At 42.0% G+C, this 22,859-nt stretch overlaps 1 protein-coding gene across 11 annotated transcripts in view; it reads left to right on the forward strand.

Moving 5' to 3' along the window:
* The window catches only part of RP1 (RP1 axonemal microtubule associated), a 314,354-nt gene that overhangs the window by 210,674 nt on the left and 80,821 nt on the right, over positions 1 to 22,859 (forward strand). For all 11 annotated transcript variants that reach the window (XM_039527284.1, XM_039527282.1, XM_039527283.1 and 8 more), the window contains 5 exons: positions 4,192 to 4,405; positions 5,857 to 6,047; positions 9,964 to 10,174; positions 18,084 to 18,238; positions 21,773 to 21,851. In XM_039527284.1, the coding sequence (XP_039383218.1) occupies positions 4,192 to 4,405; positions 5,857 to 6,047; positions 9,964 to 10,174; positions 18,084 to 18,238; positions 21,773 to 21,851 (850 nt within the window). The remainder of the gene's footprint in view (positions 1 to 4,191; positions 4,406 to 5,856; positions 6,048 to 9,963; positions 10,175 to 18,083; positions 18,239 to 21,772; positions 21,852 to 22,859) is intronic.

Consider the following 22,859-nt stretch of genomic DNA (forward strand, 5'->3'; position numbering starts at 1 on the left):
AAATAGCTGTTTTGATAATCATATCTTAAATATTATTTCTGTTGATAATTTTCAACAACAAAAGTGAGGGGGCACCACATTTCTTTGCAATGTAGGTACTAAAACAAGTGACATTCCCCGAAAGAAGAGAGATTTAATGTATAACCTCAGATGAGACATTTTACTTAAAGAAGAGAATGCACTGACAGAGATTAAAAATAAGATAATCCTTTTTCATACTTACTCATCACCAAGCTGTAGTATTCTTAAGAAAGCAGAGAGTCTTAGATTTCTGTAAAATTATTTTGTTTAACAATCATATCAACAACATAAAGGATGAAACTAGATTCAATGTCTAACTTAGAGAACCCCTAACCCAGGGATCGGCAACCTTTGGCATGTTTACCTGCCGCGTCCACAGTTTCATCCCCTGGCACGTAAAGAATGCCCTAAACTGGTGGAAAGAGCAGCTCAACATCTGTGAAGATGTTCCTTTCTGTCACCCAAACCCAGGAGTGACTCTAACTACTGACACATCCCTGTTAGGATAAGAGAGCCCACCTACACACCCTCAGAGTTCAGGGCAAATGGATAGCCCATGAAGCTAGTCTCTACATCAATCTGTTGGGGCTCAGGATAGTCAGGAACAATTGCCTCCATTTCCTGCCCCTCATCAGGACCAAGGCAATCAAGGTAATGATGGACAACATGTCCTGCATGTTCTACATTAACAAGCAGGGAGGAGCAAGATCCCCCTCCTTGGGTACTGAAGCCACAAAGCTCAGGAACTGGTGTATGTATAGCTCACCACATCCAGATTTAAGTGGTCTAACTCCCAGGCATACAGAACACCACAGCCAGAGATTTCTCCCCACAACTACAAATGGGACCTGGACACCCAGGTTCTTCAAAGCATGTTCCAGAGATGGGGACTGCCAGAGATCAATCTTTTATGCCACTTCAGAGAAAAGGAAGTGCCTTTTCTTCTGTTCAAGAGGAGGATCTATGTCACCACTCCCTGGGGACATCTTCCTTCTATCATGAAAAAAGAGTCTGTTCTATGCCTCTCCCTCCCTCCCCCCCAACTAATTCTAAGGAGGCTGAATGAGATCAGGCAGGACAAGGCCAGAGTTCTTCTCATAGCACATACCTGGCCAAGACTGCTTCAACTCAGTGTCCAACCATCAATCAGATTCCCGACCGTATCTCAGGGTGTGGCTCCTTGATGGCTCTATGGATGTGCAGCAGATGTTATTAAACAGTAGCAAAACATCAACCCGCACTAACTACCTACCAAAATGGAAGCGATTTGTCCATTGGTTTGGTTGTTGCTACCTCTAGCCTGAGTTGGTTCCCCTTTCTCTCATCCTAGATTAGCTGCTGGGTCTAAAGACATCTGGGTTATCCATCAGATCAGTCAAGGTACACCTGGCCACAGTATCAGCCTTTCGTTCCCCAGTCAAGGGATTCTTCATTTTTGCTCACCTGGTATAATCCAGATTTATTAAATGTCTGGGTAATCTCTTCCCCCACATTAGACCCTGACCCCGTTTTGGGACCTTAACCTGGTTCTCAACCACCTCATGAAAGCTCCATTCAAACCAATGGTGATCTGCTCCCTACTACATTTGTCAATGAACACGGCCTTCTTAGTTGCCATCATGTCAGCCGCTAGGGTCAGGGAGATTGGAGCCTTGATGGCAGATTCCCCCCACCCCCCCTTACAATGTTCTTTATGGCAAGGTCATTAAAGTTCCACATCCTAAGTTTCTACCAAAGGATTTTCATCCTAACTATTCTATCCACCTACCAGTATTTTCCCCAAAACCTCAGAGTTCTCAGCAGGAATCCTATTTCCACATCTTGGACATTAGAAGGTACTTCGCCTTCCACCTGGGTAGGAATAAGCAGTTTAGGAGATCACCTAGACTCTTCTTCTCCTTTGCAGATAGATCTAAGGGGGATCCCATCTCTGCTCAGAGACTTTTGAAATGACCGTTGGGTTGTATCTCTGCCCGTTATGCCTCTGTAGGTGCTCAGCTCCCGCCCCCTCAGGGGGTGAGAGCACATTCAGCCAGATCATAGGCACCATCTACTGCATTTTTTGAAGAATGTTCCAATATCTGAGATATGTAGAGCCACTACTTGGATTTCAGTCCATCCATTAAACCCTGCTTCATGCCATTAGATCTGATACAGCTTCAGTGTTGGACCCTCTTCTGAAGCTCCCTCCTCCTCCTCAGGATACTGCTCAGAAGTCAAGTGAAGTGGGGACACTATTCGAAGAAGAAGGAAGAGTTACTCACCCCATCCAGTAACTATAGTTCTTCGAGATGTGTGTCCCCATGGGTGCTCTATTACCCGTCCTTCCCCTCTGGTGTGGTTGTTCCCTATGAGATGCCTAGGTAGAGAAGGAACTGAGGGTGGTTTGCCCACGCATCCATGTATAGCCTTGGTGTCTGCCATGAGGAGGCATAGGGCGCATGCCTGGGCTGAATTGACACTGCTAACCAGGAGCGGATTAGGGTTTTGTGGGGGGCCTCTAGATCAGAGTAAGTGGGGGCCCCTCCCCACCCCTTCTGCCTGCAGTTATTCTCCCCCCCCCCAGCATAGGGTCGAGGCGCAGGGGCTTGCCCCACTCAGGTTGTCTGCCCTCTCCCCCCCCCTCCAGTGCGGGTCAGAGCGTGGGAGCGCCCATTTTCCAATTAGTTGGCCTAGTGGCTAATCCACCACTGCTGCTAGTTAGAAATCTCCTATCAAGGGTTTAAGAGGCACATGCACACCTGAAGTGGTGCACCAATAGGGGGACACATCTCGAAGAACTACAGTTACTGCACAGGGTGAGTAACTCGTCCTTCATGCACAGATTTTTCCCTGTATTGCCTTAATTAAGAACCAGTTACTTAATTGTACTTGCAATCCGGCTGTCAAGTCTGGAATTCTAGTAAATGGATGTTTTATCACCTGAAAGCATTTTTAATATTAGTGAAAGATAAACTGCTTTTGTGTTACTTTTATACAAAAATGGCTATGACGTTCTATAGCACTTTGGTAACCACAGAGTTGTTGTTCACAGAGCTGTTTGCTAATATATGCATTCTATGTGCCTTGTAGTTTTATCTATTAGGATCCCATAGTGCATAGATCTATTTTTAAAATTTTTATATGAAACATTTTGTTATTGTTAAAACTCCAATTGTTTTCAACTTGATTCAGTACTGAGGGGCTGCAAACATTTTCAGCTAATCAAAACGTATTGACCATTGTTAGCCACACTGGGGCCCACTGGACCCTCATTTGGGTAGTGTACAAAGCAGATAGGATTGTTATAAAATGAGAAGAATGCATTGCACCAAGCTGTCCTTGAATCATATAGATTTAATGCTGCATTAAATTTCCTCTTTCGACTCCTCTCTCCCCATTGTCCTCTTTTCCTTCTCTTTCCCTTTGCCCTTTCCTTTCCTTTACTTCTTTCCTTTCCCTTCCTTCCCCATTGTTCTGTCCATTCTGTTCCTCTTCTGTTTTTGTCTTTCCCAGCCTTCTCTTTCATCCCTGCCTGTGTCTCTTTCTCTCTCCTACCCTCTCCTATCTGCTCCTTTTCAGACTTCCTTTCCCTCCTTTCTTCTCATGTTGTACAGAAAACAAAAGACAGGCTTCTCTGCTTTCTAAGAGAGAATTCAGGATTATAGAAAACATTGTCTCCCAATGAGTAAGCTTTTTCCAGAATGTTAACTTCCCTCTGGAACCCTACTAATGCATATTTGCATAATAGACCCTGGAAGCCAGAAACTCACAATGAGTGTATCAGAACCAAGGTCTTCTAGGGATTTTTTAGTATCCAGAAGCACATTGTAGCATAATTTGAAATGACTGATGAAATGTCCCATCTGAGCCAAAGATCAAATGAGCCCGCAGTCATTACTAATGTTGGGCCTGAACCACAATGTTTGGAATCTAATCAAGAACAGAACTATGCTGTTCAGAGAGGGGATTTCCTTTTTAACCTTTATAGATATAAGCCAGTCCTGATCCTGATCTAGAACCAGGTCCAAGTTTCCTCTGAAGTTCAAGCATATTCAGATCCAAGCTTTTGGTCTAAGTTCATCTCTAGTTATTACATTTTGCATTTACGCTTTGTGTGTGTGTGTTTATATATTTAAATAACGAGTATTCCATTTTTGCTGCTTTTCAAAGTATTTCTCCTTTTTGCAGGTGGATTTATTTTTAATAGAGGCAGTTTCTCTGAGCCATTTGCAAAAGGTAGTTGTAGGGCATGATGGAGAAGGATATGGGGCTGGAATGTACCTCAAGATGATAACAATCAAGGAATCAGAGGACTCAGATAAAGAGTGGATCTTTCCATGTTGGAACTGGCTTGATACTCATCTGGGAATATGTGAGACTGTTTGTGAGATTATAACAATAGGTAGGTCCTTCTGCAACAAGACTGAAGTAAATGAGAGTTCCACCTGCTTACATCACGGTCTTTACAATTTCTATAATTTCTTTATTTGGCTATAAACATCACACAAATTTTCAGCATGATTTTACTATAATAGCAAACACATTGGTAAGGTCAGAGAGAATATAATCTAATGCTGCATAGTGCACTCTGCATAAAGCAATAGCCCTCTGAATTAAATTTAGCACGTTAAAATTAATGATTTAATGGGGGATTAGAATGTGAGAAGCAGGCCTCATGGGGATAAATGGCTTAAAGTAGAGTTGTAATATACTAGTTTTCAGCCTGTTGGGAGCCGATGTGAAGTCTAGGGAAAAGTTAGTTTAGTGGTCTCAGCTTAGTCCTTATCTGTGGGCACTAGTCCACTCCCACAGAGCTACTGCACTGTTCAGTAGAGCTGTTGCTCTGTTTGGCTGAAGCTCATCATTGCGGCAAGATTGCAAGGCAAAACCTAGGTGCATGTGGCAGAAAGGCATTGGGAGGTGCTCACAGCATGATCTCCGGACAGCCTCTCACTTCCAAACAAGAAGTAAAATTCATCAATTGCATTTAAAAATAAGAGGAAAGAAGATTGCTATAATCAGGAAGATAGATACACCAATGGAAATGAACCTTCCAAGTTAGGTCCGTAAGGGGGAAAAAAAAGTAGAAAAGCGAGAAGCAATGTGTCTGTATCACATACACTTAGAACCCATCATGTAGTTTTCTAGACTCATTAAAGGTAGATTTCTCCGTGTTGTGTTATTTATCATATCACAACATAGGATAATTTAAACATACATAGCACGTTTCATAGGATCGTTTAAACACATTCCAAAATTAAAGGTCCAAATGTAGCAGACCTGCAATTATTCAGAGGGATTTTAGCATTGCTGTATAAGGATCTGGCTAATGTGGGTTTAGAGCACATTTTTTTATAGGTTCACTTCTCAGAATCATACAACATATTCTTATTTAAGGCCTGATTGCAAGTGGGGATTTCATTGATGCTATTTGCTATACACCAGGTGTTGTTATGCTTCAGACTACCATTGTTTCTAAATTAGATAAGTGATATAAGTGAGATAGTGAGTAGGTGAGATTGATTACTTCTGTCAAAACAATTAATTAAGGTTATGAAGAAGGCTGCATATTCTTTAATAATTAGTTCCAAAAAGGACAGTAAAAATAACTCGACATCCAGAAAAAATTCTGTAAATCTAAAGTTTGAAACACAAAAGAACATTAAGGTTAAATTCTTGATGAAAAAATGCAATAAAACTATTGATGTGTTATTCTTAGTGAACTGTTGCCATAGATACAATGTAACCTGCAAATACAGCTGTGTTTGTGTACTGTAAAGCCTGTGGCCTAATATATTATGCCTTTCTCTCATGCTGTCTTCTTTCCTCTTTCTGTTTGATCATTTTTTAAAGGTAAAAGATTGATTTCTAGTCCTAAACTGCCTCAAATCAACATGCAGTCCTCAGGTCTGTGGATAATGGACATCATTGGATGTGACGTAAACACTGAAATGGATCCAATACACCTTTCTTTCATCTTTTATGGAGACCTGAATCACAAAGAGTTGGCACTTCAAATTACAGGAAGAGCAACTCAAATCAAAGTAGTTCAATCTTTCTCTATTACCAGAAAACTTCTAAGAATCATGTACTCAATAATCCTTTTAATTCCTGTAGAAATAGTTTATTTGGGCCAAATTTCCAAAATGATTTCTAAACCTGTCTGTGCAAATTGGCACAAACAGTAATTTTTGTCTACAAATAACAGGATTTGCACATGCGCAATGGCATTTTCATTAACAAATCCTGCCTGATTTTCACGCATTGTTTCTTTTCATGAGAAAATTCTGTGATTTGCTAGGGCATATGGTTGTGCATGTCAGACTGCAGGCACAGATATACAGGCCAGTTTGAGGCCCTTTTGAAAATGTGGTATTTCATAATTTAATCCACAAATATGGTATATAAAGTCAGAGATACCAAGTTACTTTTCTGGAGTCAGGATATGTTAGGGTAAAATGTCCTTGACCCTTTTCCTCCCTAAATCTCATCATCTAATTCTTCCTCCCTTCCACTATGTTTCTCCTTCCTAACCATCTTCTCTCTTCATCCTATGTTCACACCCGTTCCATTCCCTTGCCTCCTTTGCTTTCTATCCCTATCTCTCTTGCCCCTCCTTTCTTTTTCCTTTGCCCAACTCCTTGTTCCCCCATCAGGGTCCTTCTCCCTCATGCCACTCTTTCATCCTTTCCCTCTCTCTGTCTCCTTTCCCCAGGGGTGAAAGTAACTTAAAGGACTTACCGGTACTGCCGGAGTCCTGAGCGGGAGCATGGCCTCAACCAGAAGAGGCGTGGCCTCAACCGGGAAAGGCGTGGCCTTTCAAGATTTAAAGGCTCTGGGGCTCTGGCTGTGGCTGGGAGCCCCAGGGCCTTTAAATCACCCCGGAGCTACCAGCTGCAGAGGAGCTGGGAGCCCCAGGGCTCAGGGGCAAATTAAAGGGCCTGGGACTCCGGCCACCGTGAAGCTCTGGGCCCTTTAAATCACCGTGGGAGCCCGGCTGTCAGAGTCCCTGCAGTGCCTGGAGCACCGGCCCCTTTAAATTCCCACCGGAGCCCAGCTGCTAGAGCTCCAGTGGAGATTTAAAGGGCCCGGGGCTCCCCGCAGCGGCAGGAGCACTGGGCCCTTTAAATCCCCGCCGCAGAAGCCGGTCCGGTCTGGCACAGCGTACTGGCTCTCGCCGGTATGCCGTACCGGACCATATCGGCTTACTTTCACCTGTGCCTTTCCCTTTCTTTCCCAACTAATTAAAACATCAACCAACCTTTGAGACTCACATTCAGTCAGTAGGGAGCTTCTCATTACCCCACATCCTCACTTCCTTTTGGGAATTATACTGTCTTCTCTGATAGGAGGGGCTATTCCTGTTCCTATAGTACTTATTGACACTCCACTTTGCTCTGCATGTCCTACAGACACAGTGGGGAGTGGAACAGTAATTAAAATGAACCCTGCTGAAGCAGACCCAGAATTGGAGTAGCTCCTACCTTGGCTGTAAAGGAAGGGAAAGAGCCTCCACTATGGGCATAATCCACAAAGAGGAACTCTTACAGATTTAATTTTAAAAAATTAAATTTTTCGTTCTTGCCTGATTCCCTTTAATGTACACTGATACTAACAATTTTCCTCGGTGCTCCCAACACACCTACCATGGCAGCGTAATACTGCTTGGAGGAGTATTTCTTTTTTATCCTGTAGAAGGCAGATTCAAATGAATACTGCTCCTAACCATTTGAACATATCACTTACCCCAATCTGTGTCGCCAAAGCAGAACATTGTGAAGTATCTTATTGGTGGGTTATCAACCAAAAGTATAAAGATAGTTTATGCTGGAGAGTGTTGGTGGCTGCCAGCACACATGTCTTTGATCTGTTAGTAATCACAGGCCTCACTGAAGCTCATGGGTATGTTAGTCTCTCTTCATTCAGGTTAAATGAGGGAGCAATTAAATGCCCCTTTGTTCAGAGATTGCTGAAACAATAGAAACCACTGTCCAAGGCATTCAACCTCCTGGGAAGACCTGAGCAAGAACTCAGGGACAATTAGAAGGGTTTTCCTGGGGCTTGTGGGGTTGCGGCATTGATCGGTGGAGCTGTGGGTGTCACAAGCACTCAGGATCAGAAAGCTGGGAAAGCACTGGTGAGTGTGGCCCTGGGAGGAAGCCAGGGGAGAGCGTTTCTTTTGGGCACAGGACTGGCTGGAAAGCAGGCTTCAGTCTGTGAGCAAGGAAACTGCCTCCTGGTGTTTGTTTCTACTGTGCTCAGAGCAGCAGGACTTTGTGTACACTCTTTGTAAATAAATAGAATTTGCACCAAAGAACTATCTGAATCTATCATCAATTTCTTTTCCTAGTGAAAAAACCCCAGCAAGGCCCCAAATATTGGCTCACTGCTTGGGCCAAGGGGGAACAATATACTCCGATTCCCCAGTGCATAATATGAAGGTAGTGCATAGTGCCACACTGAGGGTATGGCTACACTTTCAAGTGTACAGCGCTGCTGCGGGAGCGCTCCCGCGGCAGCGCTTTGAAGTGCGAGTGTGGTCGCAGCGCCAGCGCTGGGAGAGAGCTCTCCCAGCGCTGCACGTACTCCACCTCCCTGTGGGGGTTAGCTTACAGCACTGGGAGCTGCACTCCCAGCGCTGGGGCACTGTTTACACTGGCGCTTTACAGCGCTGTAACTTGCTGCGCTCAGAGGGGTGTTTTTTCACACCGCTGAGCGAGAAAGTTGCAGCGCTGTAAAGCGCCAGTGTAGCCAAGGCCTGAATGAACTGCCTTTTTGGCTGTTAGGGATGGTCTAATTTGGGTAGCATAGCAAGTAAGCAATAGTTCTCAAACTGTGGTCTGTGGAACACTTACTGGTGATTAATAGAAAGCAGGCACATCATACTTCACATGCTCCTGCTCCTCCTTGCTCCCAGCTGCTTCCAGAAGAGCCTGGATATTAGCTGGAAACAAGGAGGAGCAAGTCTGGCTGTCTCCACTAAGGGCCCTTTGCGACATAAAAGGGATGTGAAAGTGGAGGTGCCCACTGGGGTGAAGAGAACGAAGTGGCCAGGCAGCATGTTCAAGGCACCAGATTGCTGGGCAGCGAGTGTGAAGAAGGGAAGGAGAGGATCCAAGGAGGGAGTGGGAAAAGCAGACAGGAAGTAGAGATGAATCCAAGAATAAAAAGAGACAATGTGCTTACCCTGTGTTCCCTTAAAAGGACAAGAGATTTATTGCCTTTAAATATAGTTACAAATTACATAAGCACTTTCCTAGGGTTACTTATACATGCAGTGGCATGGCCACAGGGATGTTGTGCAATCACTAATGGGAGATGAGGGGATCTGTTTGATCATGAATCCAAGGGGAAGGGCTCCAGAGGACAATCTGTCTACTAAAATGTGGTTCACGCTATGGAAAAAGTCTGAGAACCCTTTAAAGAAGTGAATTAATGTGTTTCCCTAACTACGTAGCTCACTCAAAATTAAATTAATTAACTTTAAAATTCACACTTAACTACAGCAGTTGTTTTTATTGTATGTTGTAGGAAACACATTTTTTCCCCATGGGATCCATAGTCTGGTAACTGAAATTTTAAGAACACTTGAGCTGTTCGTTATATTGTTAGCAAGTTGAGATGAGCCGTTTGGTCACTTTCTAATCAATAACGTTTGCAAACAGTCCACTGCATCATTGTGAATTAGTGTCTAATTTTGTTCAGTATGCAGTTTTCCCCAGTGACTCTTATGAGAAAAGTCACCAGTTCTGTGGTATTCAAACCACTAGATAGCCATTCAGCTCATGCAGTTAGCAAATCAATTTTGTATTGTATAAAAAAAAAAAAAGTAACAATTCTAAAACTGCCACAATCTTTTAATCTCTGAAACTTGTTAAATTATTATATGTAACTGACAAGCATATTAGATCTGGCACTGTAATAGTGAGACTGCATTTGACTTCTCTTTTTCTCACATAGGATGAACTGGCAGACATTGGCTCAATCTACAAGATTCAGATAACTGGCCCACACACCAAGTTAAATCAGCCTTGGCACTTAGACTTACTGCATATGAAGCACACAGGCACAAACCAGGAGATGTGGTTAGCTTTCAACTGCTCATTCAAATGTAATGAAGACAAATGTGTGGAACTGCCAGCTCTCTATGCGGACCAGGATCCTTTGCCTGGTAATTTAAGCCCTTGTTCCTCACTGAGGGTCAGGTTCTGTCCTTGGATGCACATGTGCTTCTGATGTTGATTGCAGTACATGCTATGTGCAGGTTTCCAAGACAAGAATTTTGTCCTAAGAGTATAATGTGATAAATGTACATCAAAAGCAAGAGCAGGCAACACTTCTTTCATCTAGAAAGGAAGTCAGTCCAATGAAGTTTAGCTGATGGCCATATTTGGGGTTGGGAAGGAATTTTCCCCCAAGGCAGATTGGCAGAGGCCCTGGGGGTTTTTCGCCTTCCTCTGCAGCGTGGGGCACAGGTCACTTGCTGGAAGGTTCTCTGCACCTTGAAGTCTTTAAACCATGATTTGAGGACTTCAGTGGCTCAGACACAGGTTTGATACAGGAGTGGGTGGATGAGATTCTGTGGCCTGCAGTGTGCTGGAGGTCAGACTAGATGATCATAATGGTCCCTTCTGAACTTAAAGTCTATGATTCTATGATTCTAAGTCAGTCTTGGGGCAGCCTATGGAACAGCTGACACCAAATTAAACAAACCTTGTTGATATAAAATTTCAGTCTCTTTCATATTATAGCAAGCAGACAATAGCATGTGGCATTTAACAAAAAATAGATTTATTGATCCTGCAGAATAAAATAGGTCATAACAAATCAACTGAATAAATGTATGATGTATTATATAGTGTATGATATTAACCTATTCTTTCTATAAATAAGGAATTGATTACCTAGAAATGTTTACTTTTTTAGGAATGTCAGATATGCAAAGACCCAGTACAAGCCAGTGAAAAGGTTTTAAAAACCTGCCATGGTCAGTTAGCATAGAGCTATCCACCAATTTCAGTTGCCTTAGTTAGTGTTTTATAGATGTTCATGAGGAATTTACGATACAGAAAATATTACTAGAGCAAAAAACCCTGATATTAATTTGCACAAGTTCAGTTTTTCTGCACATTTTTCAAGTACACCTCTACCCCGATAGAATGCGACTCGATATAACATGAATTCAGATATAACACGGTAAAGCAGTGGGGATCCCCGGGCCCTTTAAAGCACCACCCATGCCCCGCTGCTTTACCGAGTTATATCTGAATTCGTATGGACCCCCGGGCCCTTTAAATCACCACCCGAGCCCCACTGCCAGAGCTGCGGCGGTGATTTAAAGGGCCCGGGGCTCTGGCCACTGCAGGGAGCCCCAGGCCCTTAAAATTCCCACCTGAACCCCGCTGCCAAAGCTCCGGTGGTGATTTAAAGGGCCCGGGGCTCCCCACAGCAGCTGGAGCACCAGGCCCTTTAAATAACTGCTGGGGAAGCCGGTCCATTCTGGCACGGCGTACTAGCTCTCGGTGGTACGCCGGACCGGACTGAACCCGATATAATGCGGTCTCACCTATAAGGTGGTGAGATTTTTTGGCTCCCAAGGACCGCGTTATATCAGGGTAGAGGTGTAGTAACACAAGCAAATTATTTAAATGTATGGTGTCACAAACATGACAAGATGATGATTACTTCAGAAAATATGGGTAAGAGCAGCCTGTTGCATATTGATAGCTTTCATCCGTGGCCATTTAAGAAAAAGCTTCCCATTTATCCAATTCATTAGAATAAAGAGAAGTGATAGGGATAGTACAGATCATGTACTGAAACTATTAGCAACAGCAAAGAGGTTTATTGATCAAGGCTACAGTAGAGAGGATGTTGTATTGGCTAAACAGAAGTTGCTGGGAAAAAATGGGAAGTCTCTCTGCACCCAGAAAGAGACAATTAAATACTCCACATGAAAATTTAAAATCCTAAGCAGTTTTTCTTAACCATTTTATCCCAAACGGAACTTGAACAAACTCAGCAAAACACATTCAGACAAACTCTTTTAATCACTGACTGCATGTTGGTATGCAGAATATTGCATGATTAGGAGTCCCAACCTGTATCCATTCACCCAAAAACATTGTTCTTCCTAGGTTTGTGATCAGCCAGATTCAAAGTAACAGAAGAAGGTGATACATACACACGCACTACAATCATCAGCCGCCCAGAGGTGGGTGGGGGCAAGTGAGGCAATTTGCCCCGGCAGGGGCGGCTCTAGGATTTGCGGCGCCCCAAGCAGGGCGGCACGCCGCGGGGGGCGCTCTGGTAGTCGCCGGTCCCGCGGCTCCAGTGGACCTCCCGCAGGCACACCTGCGGATGCTCCACTGGAGCCGCGGGACCAGCGGACCCTCCACAGGCATGCCTGCGGGAGGTCCACTGGAGCCGCCTGCTGCCCTCCCGCGGGACGCCGCCCCAAGCGCGCGCTTGGCGCACTGGGGTCTGGAGCCGGCCCTGTGCCCCGGGCCCTGCAGGGGCCTCCATGAGAGTTTTTCAGGGGCCCTGGAGTGGGATCCTTCACTCGCTCCAGGCTGGGGCCCCCAGAAAAGTCTCGCGAGGCCGGGGCCCCTGGAGCTTCTTCCACTCCGGGTCTTCGGCGGGGGAGGAAGGGTTCTTTCCGCCCGGAGCAGAAGGCCCCCCCCCAAATTACCGCCGAAGCGGGGGCCCCCCGCCGCCAAAGAGCCCAGGCCCCCTGAATCCTCTGGGCGGCCCTGTTCTCTTAGAACAAAACACAGGTGTGAATAAAAGGATTCCTTTAACCTCCCAATGGTATTAGGGTTGACTTACTGATTTAAGACCAGCCACAAAAGGGCAATGCTAAAAAAAATCAAAATTCAAACCCTTATCAAAATTCTTGTGAATACACAAAACACAAAAACAAATTCCCAAATGTGCTAATTTATAACCCCAAGAATGTCTAAAGCAAAAATGATGTCTATGGCGCATTTATTTTCATCCACTTCTGACTTTTCACTTCTTCATCTTCTGAGACAAAATAGAGCTGTGTGAAAATTCAGATTTTTACTTTGTGAATTTTTCCCAAGCAAAAGATTTTTGAGTAATTTCCTAAAAATCAGTTACTGCTCTGAATAACACCTCTGTATTAGGAAATTCATATAAGGCCCAGACCTTGTTTAGGTAGTGTGATTATAGGCCTCATGAGCCCCCAACCCAAAGAAAATGTTGTCCTCAATCCTGCATAACCTTCTGCATGTGAATAACTTTATGCATGTGAATAGGCCCATTGGGCTTATGGGTATCTTCGAAATCAGAGCCAATGCTGTTCATATTCCCTGTGTGTGTGTGTGCGCGCACGCTATACATGTGCTTTTCTATCTGGGAATGTGTTGTTATTGGGGCAGTGTTTTATATTTCAGGGTCACAGTACTAAATCAATCTACATTTTTTAACAAACAGGCAGCTTTTCTTTGCATATCAGTTTGCTTACTGGTGATAAAGATATTCTAGAGTTTTATTTGAGTGCAGTCATTCATGGCCTGAAAGAGACAGCAGGACATGGAGATGCCTTTACTAAATCCCTTCGTAACACAAGTCCAAATAAAATAAAACACTTGAAAAATAAATAAATCATTGTGTCCCAACCTCTTAGCCCCCACAGAGAAGATAAATAGAAAGATCCCTTTAGATAGCAAAGTTAAAGATAAAAGGTAAACCTCAAAATACAAAACCACTTTTACTGTCAGCACCAAATGCCTGGTTATAATAAAGGCCATAGCAGTATCACCACATCCATTATCAACTCTGATTTTCATGGGAATTTTCCAGGAAAAAAGTATCCTCATCTTTTTTATCTTTATTCAGAGACAGTCTTTCAGTAATATCCAGTCCCAGACCTATCTCCCGCCATAGACACAGCTAAACCCTCCCTTGCAAAAGAGCAGGGAGACTTACACTTTGTGTTCATGTTTCCTATGTCACCCCACTAGCCTCAACTGGACATGTTGTTTGTTCTGTGTCCCGTCTATCCTATTCATAGTTTCAATTTCCAATGCAGAGTCATGCTGTCTCCTGTTATGTCCTGATCTGAAGGAATGCCAGCAGCATTAGGAGTGTAGAGCTCATCCAGTACCAGGGAGGCAAAGCAAGTATTGGACTGGATTCTTCCAAGAGTCCCACCTTGCCCTGTCTTTCAGCTATAGAACCATTTCCATCTCCTTAACACAGTCCCCCCTCACATGCAACAGTGGGCCAACTCCCAAGTTACCAAGTACTAAACCAGTAGTTTTCAATCTTTTTTCATTTTCATTTTTTTTCCCAAAAATTTCAACTGGAGGTGCGGACCCCTTTGGAGATCTGAGACACAGTCTAAGCTAATGTGTAGTCTATGGAAAATTTGTAACAGCGATGTTAACTAACCATTGGAAAAATTTAGCAAGGATTGTGGTGGATTCTCCTTCACTGGCAATTATTAAATCAAGATTGGATGTTTTTTTTCAAAAAGATCTGCTCTAAGAATTATTTTGGGGAAGTTCTATGGTCTGTTATGTAGGAAGTCTGACTAGATAATCACAATGGTCACTTGAAATCTATAAATAAAAATCCTTCTCACCTCATTCAAAAACGTGGTCTACTGACTTCAATAGATCTACTTGCATGAATAAGGTTAGCGACTTGACTCTAGGTGCATCACAACAATGACATATCTTGTTTCTGCTGACCCAAAGAATCCTGCATCTTAAACCCTATTTTTTCCAATGGCAGAACAACTTGCTGCCAAAATATCACCTAGGCAGATCATTTGCTTTAAATTGTGTGGACCAGATCCTCAGCTGATGCAAATCAGTGCAGCTCCATTGACTTCAGTAGAGGTAGGCTGATTTACACCACCTAAGAATATGTAGGCAAAGACACCTTAAAGACAGTACACTAGGCCTCAATCTCACAAAGCACTTAAGCACGTTCTTCAAGTACACGAGTAGTCCAGTTGACGTCAAGTGCTTTGCTGGATCAAGACCTAGGCTAATTTTTTTTAAAGTGATGGGGGAGTCCTTGAATGCAATAAATAATTCCACACTGAAATGAAAGTTACTTTTCACAAAAGAGGCCTCTTTACATGCCATCCACTCACGGTTGAATGATGAGGAGAAACAAAGATGTTTCCACCTAACAGATATGTGTTGCAACATGTACATAAATGTGACCAGTGTGGATATATACAGCCCTTATTACTTGTATGCAAAATTGGTCTGTAAAACCCTTACTTCAGTGATATGAACTTTTTATATTTTAAAAGGATTAGAAAAATGACTATATGAAATGTCACAATATTTGTATTCAGACTTTTTTATTATAACACTCAATATGAATAGCACCAGCTTGTGAAAAGAGCTGTAGGAAAAGTTTAAAAATAAATATCTTGCAGAACACTTTTTTTTCTCTTTTGCCATCACCTACGCATGAGAATAAATGACAGCTTTAGCTTGTGGTTTCTTAATTTTTCACAGTGTGTTTTTAACAATCACTCTTAAACCTTCCATAAATTTATCATAGGGAATCCAAGAAACTTGCTGTAATGAAGACCTCATGAGCTTCTGGGAATTTTAATACAATTCCTGTATATTCTGTAGCATTCTGGACCTACATTCTGTAGCCTTTCTGATTTCTGCAGGATACTGGTGATTATTTTGGCATGAGTGGGAGCTGAAACTTCTGAGGCAGCCTAAGATGAATAGATCCTGGCAGATCTAGGGACTTTGATTGAAGTTGTGGGTACTCAGCACCTCTGAAATCAAGCCTTAAACAATAATTGCAATAGGATGTGAGTTCATCAGCCAGATTACTTGCCCTTCCATACATCAAAGTATGTGTGTATTGGTGGATGAACCCACAACCTAAAGTGTCACTATTGTGGTATAAAGTGGCTTATTATTTAATAATAATAATAATAATAATTAATAATTACAAATATACCACTTCCCCTTCTGAAAGGAATCTAAGTGTCATATTGCTAAAGCTAATAGGTTCTTCTTTAGCTCAAGTTGATGCTTCTAAAGCAGAAGGATCTGAGATAGTTAGTCATTGTTGCCTCCGTGTAGTTCCTAATAGCGTGGGTGTATAGCTGGCCACAAATTTGTTACATTACTTTGCTCTACGGTGTTGTTCTATCAGAACTAAAATTATCTTTTTGTTCTGTGTCTGTACATTATTGATTAGTTCACCCCTTCCAAAACAAGCATAACCATAATAAGCAGGAGCTAAGGTTGAAATTTTCAAAGCTGAATATGAGGTCTAGTCACACAACTATCATTGGAATTACTAGTTGTGTGACTAAATCCCCTTGTTGGCTTTGAAAAACTGGACCTCGCTTTCTCTTCCTGTACCCAAACCAGTTATTGACTCCTCCATTCTTAAATGTCCTCCAACACTACTGTTCAGCTGCAGTGAATAGTGGCAGCAGCCTCCCCAGCCTCTCGTCAAGGCTCTTCTTCCCTAGCCTGTGCCAGAGAAGGCAGCAATGGCCCCACCTGTTCTTTCAGGCCTCGCCCCGCTTCCACTGTTTGGCTAGGGAGAGCAAGGAAAGTGGTCACAGCTGTATCGTCAAAGATCCACTCTTTGGGCAGGGCTGACAGACACAGGACTTCCTTCCCATAGCCCCATATGGTTGCTCAGTAGAACAGTATACTCCCCTTCTGGCCAATTACTAGTTCACTACAAGAGCCTGGACTGATTTTGAAGACCCAGCCTCATCTCTCATGCAGCTGAAAGGGAAGGGAATATTTTATTTAAAGGTAAAAGCTAAAGTTGAAAGGATAGAAATGTTAATTGATCATTTCTATTATTTTATATCAGTGTGCTTTAACTTGAAGATCATTGTGAGTGTGTTGTGGTCTGATGCATGAACAAGCTTGATACTCCTGATATGTTTATTCAGTGGAGGATAATTACATGAGTTGAAAGCATCTTAAGACAATCAGATCACAGCTTTCATCTAAGCCATTTTATGACTGTGCAGTCCTTGCTGTAGTGCAAGATGAAAATGGTACACACACAAAAATACAAATGGGGCAAATAGGAATATAGAGCCTTAGGGATTAGAACTAGTGATGACTATGTAAACAGGCAGTGGGATTGGGTACCCAAGAGGTCAGGAGGGACGTGTATAGGTTCTTCTGGAGGTTATTGAATACAGTAGTCAAAAGTGCTGATTTTCTGGAAGAGACGTTGCAGGGCAGAAGAAAGCTACATTCTGTGGATTCACAAATGGGATTTATGCAGAGAGTAAGAATGTGTTCTAGTTAATGCACTGGAGTGGGACTCGGGAGATCGGGGTTGTTTCCCAGCCCTGTTACAGAGTATGTGACCTTGGACAAGTCACTTAGGGCCTATCGGCATTAGAGAGATTTCCACTGATGTAACAGCACTGACATAGTTTCACCCTGATGTAGAGCTGTGCGCTGGTGTAAAACAGGGTTTATACCAGTGCAGTTTACTCTGTTAATCTACTGGATCAAGATGCACTGTTTTCAACCCTGCTTTACATCGGAGCAGGGTGACTCCATTAGGATGTAACTATATTGACGGTGTAACTATACTGACTAAATTACAATGGTGCAAATTTCTGTAATGTAGGCAAGGTCTTAATCTCTCTGTGACTCAGTTCTCCTTGTATAAAATGGGGATAATACTTTTTCCCACCCTGTGTGTGTCTTGTAGATTTCGATTATAAACTACCTGGGGCAGGGATCATACCTTACTATGTGTTTGTACAGTGCCTTGCACAATAGGACTCTGATCTTGGTAGAAACCATAATACAAATAATACGTAATAACTTGACAAAAAGGTGAACTACATAGCTATCTGTGGAGCTGCATAACTGCATTCTATACAGACCCTGCCTCTAATTAAAAACTTTTAAGGTGCCATTTTATGGTACTGTGCCTTTCCTTTTTTTAAGAATATATCAAGTGATCCTCACATAAAACAATATAATAGAACCTAAGCATTTTCATAAGGAACCCAATTATGATGACAGAGAATTTCCCTTGTTATACTGCCTGTTTTAAATTTTTTCTTTTAGTTGTGGAGTATTCCATTCATGTGCACACTGGAGACATAAAGAAAGCAGATACCAGTGGAGAGGCTTATCTTTGTATTCAAGGAGTGAGAGGTGACTCTGGGAAAAGATGGCTTAATAATTCAAGAAGTGGACCCATCACTTTTGCCAGAGGCCAGGTAAAAGAACTGAGGAAAAATAATTGAAATTGTAAATGTCTCCTTAATAATACCTCATGTTTACATAAAGCTTTTCATGCTAAAGGATGTTAAAAGTGCTTGACCAGCCTGCCCATTCCATATGGGGATTATTTTACCTACTACTAAGTGACAACCATCTCTGGGATGAAATGTGATTGTTCTTCTGCACCATCAGCTTGCACAACAGCGAGAGAGTTAAATTAATGAAGTATTTTTATTCAGAAAATTAGATTACAAACTCCTTGATGCAGTGACTTATCTAAACTATGAGCCAAATGCACCATTGGTGGAAGTACATAGCTCTCCAGAAGATATCTTGGTGTTGTGCCTGCTTAAATGAATATGGCACTGTGTGTTCTGTGAACCATCATGAACACCTACCTAGAAATATAAACAGTAAATAATAATAAGGCAAACATCCCATTCTAGTCCTCATTCTCCTTCTTTAGTTCGTCCATTCAGAAATTCCTTATTAACCTTGCAAAAATCATCTTGGTTTTTGAGAATTCAAAAACTTTTGCAGAAAAAATCCTGGAACAACTGTTGGTAAGAGAATAGGATAGTTAAAGAAAATTTCAGATCAAAATCTTACAGATACCCTTGTTAGACCTCAGTGTCTGATACAAATTCAAATTTGCAAGGCATCCTTACATTTTTATCAAAGGTCAATGTAAAATCACTCTATAAGGAACCTACATGCATTTCTCTGTTACTAAGCTTTTTGCAGCTGACAGCCCGTCAACACTGAGTGGTGTTGAATGGAAAGTGAAGAACCAATGAATACTGCTCCAGTACCATTGTAACCAGAATCTAGATTATCCAGATTCAGTTTAATGCTTCCTGCTTTAGTCACCCCGGGCATGATGAGGAGAACCTCCTTGTCAAAATCCAGGAGTTGCCATGACTGCCACTTTGCAAAGATGTATGGGAGAGGCCTGACTCATCAGTGGAAAACCAATCTGGACTATGTTACTGATCATCTCTACAGCAGATGCTTCCCCATTGTGGTGAACAGAATGGGAATGAGCTTGCTTCCACTGTAAGAAACTCCCTCCTCATGACTCAGCCTGATGAGAGAGTGCATGGCTTAGAGCTGCCATGCTCGTGCAAGCTCAACCGTTTCAAAGGCGGGGCAGTGAAGTGTGCAGCAAATGACAATACCTGGGGACCTAGGAAACTCTTGTGTGGTTGAGAATGGTGCACACTTACTTGATGGCTTCTTATTGTGTGCTGATCTATCAGCTGTTGAATGACTAAAACATGTGATGCCTACCTAAGTCCTTTTGACATTTGTCTTTTTGATTCATACATCTGTATTATCTCTCTACTTTTGCATTTTGAATTTTTTCCATCTTTATTATGCATCCACTAATAATAACAACTCTAGAAGAACATATGAAATTAAACCTTTTGCTATTTTTTTTTTACTTTAATAGATAGACGTTAGTCCGGTCTCTGAATGTAGCTGAAGTACCTCAAAGAATCTTCTACTTGACATATATTCTCTCTGTGCTCTAAACCCTCCTCTTTTCATTTTGTCTGCTGATTTTCATTCTTAAAAGTTTCAGAAGCCAGGTTTTAGGAAAAACAAACTGGATCTTTGCTGCTCATTGCAGCCTTCCAGTTAGTCTAATTAATTTGTACAGTTCTGCAGCAGAGTGTAAAGCCCTACCTGATACCCAACAAATATAGAGTTAATCTCCCTGATCAGACTTTACAAAGGAAATCGGGAGACAGTAGTGAAAGAGGACTTAGAATGGTAGGGCTACCCAGGCTTTGGAGGATAATGTACGGAACTCAGTGGGGCCATCTATTTGGTAGGTAGGTGAAGATGATACTTAGAGAAAGCAGGATTCCACAAGCAGTTGGTAGAGACATGAAATATTAGTGCTGGCTGAAGAAGGGTGGTGGTTCTGTTTTCTTTCTGCATATATAAGGCATCTGTTTTTTCTTTATTCTCCTTGTAATAAATTCACTTTTAAAGTACCCTTAAGAATAATGCATTGAGGCAGGAAACTCATGGGCTGACTGATTTTTTGTGAGTGCTGAGTCAGCTGATTGACTCCAACAATGAAGAGACTCCTGTTCTTTGAGTCCTCAAGTTTTTCTGTTTACATATCCAATTTCTGTTCCCATTCTCTGATATGTTTGGTTAGAGGAGCAACAATGTCACCTAGAGCAGGACTCTTCCATCTGTTTGAGTCCAGTATCTTGATTTTTTACTTATTGTTTAAAGATTCTAGAGTTCAAGTAGTAACAGCACTCTTTGGATTAATGGTGCTCACTACTCTCCTTAGTGTATTCTTTACCCTATCCTCCCTGACGACAATCTGACAAAACACCTACTTTTTTGACCTTGCTACTTCACCCTTTCTCTCAGATGAGAATTTACCAGAGTACTCCATGTATTCATTGCCTCCAGGCTGGGCTGTCGTAATTCATTGTACCTGGCACTGAACATGGTAGCAGTGTAGGGTTTCCATTGCCAGTTCAAGTCTTTGGCCTGATCTTAAAAGCCCTTACTGGATCAGAATCAAGCTACATCAGCAACTGCATCTTCATTCAGAACTCACTTGAACAACTGTTCCTCTCTAGAATAACAAAGTCTGGGAGAAGTTCGTGAGCACCAGAGATAAAGCAACCTTAGTTGTGGAGGTTTTGTTGTGGAAGAAGTTTCCCAAAGTGGTCAGACTAATTCAATTACGGTATTTATCGCATGCTTCAAGACCCTGATCTTGGAGGCCTGAGTCAGCAAAATATTTAAGTGCATTCTTTACTTTAAGCACAAGTAATCCCATCCATATTCAACAACACATGCCCTTAATTTTAAGCAGCTACCTACGTCTCATGTGCTTAAAGTTAATCATGTGCTTTTATGAGAGCTTTCCCACCTCTAACCAGACTGAAGAGAGGTGTTTGGGAAAAGAATGAAAAAACACACACAAACTGTGTGTGTGTGTGTGTGTGTGTGTGTGTGTGTGTGTGTGTGTGTGTGTGTGTGTGTGTGTGTTTGTGTTATGCCAGGAAAGAAGAAGATCAAAAGACTCCATTAAGTTCACTGAGCACTTCACCATGCAAATCTAAAGTACTTGAGAACCTCTTTTGTGTGATGGAGATGACTTCCGTAGAGAACCCTAATATAGATATGTAGGTATGATGTCACTTCTTATAACAATCATAATTCATCCAATTTAGTTATTTCATCCTACAAGCTTAGTAGAAATCGGCATCTTACCGGAACTTCAAGCTGAGCATCAAAGTTTCTGAAAATACTGTTTATCAATTATAGTGATACTTTAAAATTCATCAGAAAAGTCATACTAGTCACTGACAGTGGAAATATCAATTACAGCACATACTGTTTTATTATGCACTTGAAAGAAATGGAATGACATGATAAGGGTAAAGTAAAGTGCACTAACATACAAAGCAATGTCCACTTATGCAGAGGTAAATTCATGACATACATACCTACCGTGCAAAACCACAATTTAAATTATTCTCAAATTGCAGGTGGATGTTTTCAGAATCAAAGCAGTTCACCTTGGCAAGCTGAACCAAGTTCTTGTTGGATTTAAAAGTTTTAAAAAAGGTACGGTATAATAATTTTAAAATAAACTAGGTGCCCGGAATATACAGCATTGTATTGTAACAAATACCATATAACAACATTGATTATCATCAGATGTAATGGGGGTCAGAAATGCAGAAAAACATCTGTTAAAATTATGATTACAGATCATATGTTTAATGAGGTCTGTTCTATTTGGAAACTAGTGAAAAAATTGAAATTGCTGGACCTTTTCAGGTTTTTTTCTGTGTTTTGTGTTAGATTGTATATAACCTGGTTTCACTTAAATTGTCAATGTACTATAGGAGAATCATAAACAGTATCCAGTGAATTACATAGTGAAAAATTACGAGGGATTTCTTGTTTGTTTTTTACAATAAGTGGCTTGTTTGATATATTTGGTTCTGCCAGTAGATTCAGCAAATATTTTTGTTTTCCAGCAAAAGTATGTTCTTTTTTCTGGTTTTGCATCTCATTTGGCTATCATTCCCCACCCCAATACCCATATACACTGTTTTAACTTTTCAATTTTTAAAATTATGGACATTTTTATTAAGTATAAAATAAATCCTTAATCAGTCAGGGTGAAACGCTTTCTTCCTCTGCCACCAGAGGAGAGGAACAAAGATCAATCAGTTGAGGTAAAAAGAGGGGCATGGAAGAGGGGGAGTGTTGGCTTCAAAATACTGTCCTTGTTTCTTATAGAAATCTATTTGCAGGTGTTTAAGGGGCTCTGGGGATGTGGGTGGGGTGGCAGGCAGAGAAAGCTACACTCTCTGCAGCATCATTTCTCCCAACTCCCTCCAGTTCTCAGTATCAATAATGCTGCAACTTCAAAATAGGTAGTGACAGTTGTGGACAGTGTAGGATCATGGCTCCTTCAGGACTCTCAGTGCCATGTGGGCCAAGTGGCCATGTGGAGACACAGAGAAGAGATGCAGGTAGCCCTGGCCTCTGCAAATCTCCTGAGATCAACAAGTTGCAGACCATCTCTGAGAGTGGCAAACCCAGTTCCCCATCCCTACGCCC

This window comes from Mauremys reevesii, linkage group 2 (genome assembly GCF_016161935.1).
Source record: "Mauremys reevesii isolate NIE-2019 linkage group 2, ASM1616193v1, whole genome shotgun sequence".
In the NCBI taxonomy this organism is placed as follows: Eukaryota; Metazoa; Chordata; order Testudines; family Geoemydidae; genus Mauremys; species Mauremys reevesii.